Source organism: Lactuca saligna, chromosome 3 (genome assembly GCF_052625555.1).
Source record: "Lactuca saligna cultivar CGN05327 chromosome 3, ASM5262555v1, whole genome shotgun sequence".
In the NCBI taxonomy this organism is placed as follows: domain Eukaryota; kingdom Viridiplantae; phylum Streptophyta; class Magnoliopsida; order Asterales; family Asteraceae; genus Lactuca; species Lactuca saligna.
The window spans coordinates 43,821,871-43,826,055 of NC_136419.1; the positions used below are offsets into that span (position 1 = coordinate 43,821,871).

The window sequence follows — 4,185 nt, forward strand, 5'->3', positions numbered from 1 at the left end:
GATACCAGAATGGAAGTGGGAGCGTATTACTATGGATTTCATAAGCAAGTTGCCCAAGACAACGGGTGGACTTGATACCATATGGGTCATCATCGATAGACTGACCAAGTCTGCACACTTCCCGATGATCAAAGAAACAGACAAGATAGAGAAGCTTACAAGAACTTACGTTAGGGAGATTGTACGACTACACGGTGTTCCCTTATCCATTATCTCGGACAGAGATAGTTGATTCTCTTCGAGGTTCTAGCAGTCGTTACAAATTTCCTTAGGAACTAGGTTGGACATGAGTACAACCTACCATCCACAGACATACGGGAAAAGTGAGAGAACTATACAAACCTTGGAAGATATGTTGCGAGCCTGTGTGATCGACTTTGGGAAAGCATGGGATACTCATTTACCCCTTGTCGAATTTTCCTACAACAACAATTATCACACGAGCATAAAGGATGCTCCATTCGAGGCCCTCTATGGCCGAAAGTGCAGATCCCCTCTATGCTGGGCTGAGGTGGGTGATACCCAGTTAGCTAAAGGACGAGTTCTCGAAAGCACTCTCACAGGTCCATAAATTATACGGGAAACGACGGAGAAGATCGTTCAGATCCGCGAACGATTGAAAGCCTCCAAAGACCGATAGAAAAGCTACGCTGATAAACGTAGGAAACCATTGGAATTCCAGGTGGGTGACCGTGTTCTATTGAAGGTCTCACCCTGGAAGGGCTTGATACGCTTTGGAAAGCGTGGAAAGCTAAATCCAAGGTACATTGGGCCCTTCGAGATTCTCGCAAGAATCGGCCCTGTAGCTTACAAACTTAACTTACCGCGCGAACTCAGTAACGCAAGAATCGGCCTTTCGTTTGATTATTTTAATAATTAATTTTTAAACGAACGGGTGAAAGGATGTGCCATTTCGAGTCTTGAAATTGAAAACCGCAAGTACCGCGTAGTTAAGGAACTCCCGGCCAAACTTTTATGTTTGGGCCGAAATTTACTTCAAAAACCGCAAACTCATGCTTAAGCATGAGTTTGTTCCCCAAAGTTCTTCATTTCTCATTTTCATCCTAAAGAGTAAACTCAAAACACTCTCAACTATCATCCCGGTTTTCACCCGATTTCCCGAAAACATAAGTGTTTCTCGACTTGATTAGTTTATATAACATAACATCTAGTGATTATACATCCTTTAATCTATCCATTTATGTGTTTTGACTGGTTTTTCAAAACACCAAGAACACACACTAGTGTTCTTGGACTTTTAGTTCATTACAAGCTTCCACAAAGTAAGTACTTCAATCCATGAGTCACTTGGATATGTTATTTAATTAAAATCATTTGAATTTCTTAAATCATCCGATCAAACGCACTGATTTAATGTAACAATATTAAACAATTTGTAAAGTGTATTGTTAACTTGTAATAATATTAAATATTTTCAAAATAAATTAGTTAAATAAGAGCCTTTTTGAATGAGTTGCATAATTTTACTAGCAACATTTACCAAAAAATCTAAGAGTTGGGCAACTACTTCAATAATTTCGAGTATACAACTCCATAGGATTTGTTTTTAACTCTAAACGTGGATAAAACATGTTAATATGTAAGGATGTTATAGGCTACAAAAGAAAATCAATTTTTCCAAATGTCATATTCTCATTGATTTTGGCACATATTATTTTCTAGAAGTTTTAATTTTTTTTGCACTTCTCATTTTCTTTTAATTTTCATTTTGTTAAATTTAACTCCATATTTTAGTAAGATTTATATATGTAAAGTAGATCATTCTATTAAATTTAACAATAAATGTTGTATAATCTTTCAAATATATTACATTATATATTAAATTATTTATTTTATTCATTATATTTTTGTATTTATATAAACTTATTATTTTAAAAAATATGTAATGCTTATAATTTTATATTAATTTTTATTTTTTAACACTTGTAATACATAGGTTTGACATCTACTATTTCAATATAATCAAAATGCTTACATACAATACTAAAAAATCTAAAACTAAAAAGTAAATAAATAAAATTCCAAATTCTGATTGATTATTACAAATCAAATCTTTTTCAAAGTTTTAACTCATACATATGCTTGCATTGGGCTCACATGTTCTCCTTTTGGCTCCTACCCATCATTCTTTCATATAAATATGAACCCCATTTCCTTTATCATGTCCACACACCTTAACCCTAATTCTCTCTCTTCTACTGATTTTAGGATTCCTAAACAAGAGTTCAGTAGACAGATTGCGTATGGACTACAATGGTGGATTCGTGAGGGTAAAATCTAGTTTGAGAACAGGAAAAAGAACAAGAACAAGAACAAGAAGAATTAATGGGATACTGCTTAGGAAGGTGAAGAAGTTGCAAAAGCTTATACCAGGAGGAAGAGGGTTGAATGCAGATCGACTTTTTGATCATACGGCCAATTACATTATGCATCTCAAGTTACAGGTTGATGTGCTTCAAGCCCTCTCTGATGTTTATCGATCCTAGAAATCCCCTCTTTTTGTTGTCATGTTCTATATTTTTTAATATATTCTAAAGCCATATATAGGCCCTAATTATATTGTGGTTGATAATATATGATTCATATAATTGATAATTCTCATGTGGTTTATTTGTAAAACCGTTGTTTTTTTCTCACAGTCGACTTTGAATGCCTGATTCGTGTTTGGAAATGCAGGATCGAGATGTTCATGTTTGTATTGATTAGATCTGAGTTCATGTTTGAATTCTATGTGGAAATCAGCTAGTTATCATCATTCATCAATACAGTAAAATAATGTCAGAGATGTTGGGAAACAAATTGAAATCAAAGTTTCAATTGATCAAAGATCAAGAAAAAGTGGTTTATGATATTGAGACACATACATATATCAAGATGTATTATACTTCTTAACAGCTAAAATTAGACCATCATATACGTATATGTCTTATATATAGACATGTAAAAACTATATCAACATAAATGATAGTATCACATCAAGTTATACATGCATGTGAACGCCATTATTGCCATTATTGGTGATTCATGAAGTTTTGCACATGGCTAGGGTGGCAACCCTTTCTCGCATATTGTACTCCTGTTATTTTCTTCTTACACAAAATTATTTTTTCATGCACATAAAAGTTTTGGATTTATATATGTAAGAAATAAATTAAATTAGTTTATTTACGTAAATATCATTTTTGTATATGTTTCAAATGTTTGTTATAAATAATTTATTGATAAGATATTACCTATTATATTAATACTAGGTGATATATATATATATATATATATATATATATATATATATATATATATATATATATATATATATATATATATATATATATATATATATATATATATATATATATATATATATATATATATATATATAGGGATGAGCATCGGAACCGGGTACCTGCTTTTGGAACCGGAACCGCCTTCGAACTGTCGGTTCCGAAACTGGAACCGCCTTAACCAGTTCCGGTTCCGGTTCCGGTTCTCATTTTTTAGGAACCGCTACCGCTGGGTACCCACCGGAATCGATATATATATATATATATATATATATATATATATATATATATATATATATATATATATATATATATATTATGAATGTATGTGTGCGCTATTTTGACCAATTCAGAAACTATTAGTCTGATTTTGTCCGTTTTTGTTCCGAATTTATTCGATTCCGACCGAAATAAATTATGGTTTTATTGAAAAATTTTAATAAAGTTGATGTAACCGGGTTACCCGCTCCCGGAACCGGAACCGCTGGTTCCTGTACTGGTTCCAAAAATTGAAGAACTGCCTAGACCGGTTCCGGTTCCGGTTCTAACTTTCTAGGAACCTCCGGTTCCGGTTCCAGTTCTCGCCAAATAAGGCGGGTACCCGCCTACGCTCATCCATATATATATATATATATATATATATATATATATATATATATATATATATATATATATATAAAGGTCTAAATTTAAACAAATAAACTAATAAGTTTTAATTGGAGAATTTTGACATAAGAAGGTATAAAATTTATTAAAATAGAAAAACTCATAAAATGACATATGAAAAAAAATTAATTCAAAATAACCACAAAATAACATTTGATAAATTAAATGAGAGTGTGACATGTAGCAAAACAAAATGATTATTTATAAGAGTAAAATT

General features: G+C 32.1%; 1 protein-coding gene across 1 annotated transcript; it reads left to right on the forward strand.

Moving 5' to 3' along the window:
- Positions 1–2,165: 2,165 nt before the first annotated feature.
- LOC145033619 (transcription factor) lies at positions 2,166–2,640 on the forward strand. Its single transcript, XM_078982199.1, has one exon. It carries the CDS (start codon positions 2,265–2,267, stop codon positions 2,505–2,507), a length of 243 nt encoding a protein of 80 aa, XP_078838325.1. The 5' UTR covers positions 2,166–2,264; the 3' UTR covers positions 2,508–2,640.
- The last annotated feature ends 1,545 nt before the right edge of the window (positions 2,641–4,185 follow it).

Coding starts and splice junctions, on each gene's coding strand:
- LOC145033619 (XM_078982199.1), top strand. CDS start 2,265: ATGGACTACAATGGTGGATTCGTGAGGGTAAAATCTAGTTTGAGAACA.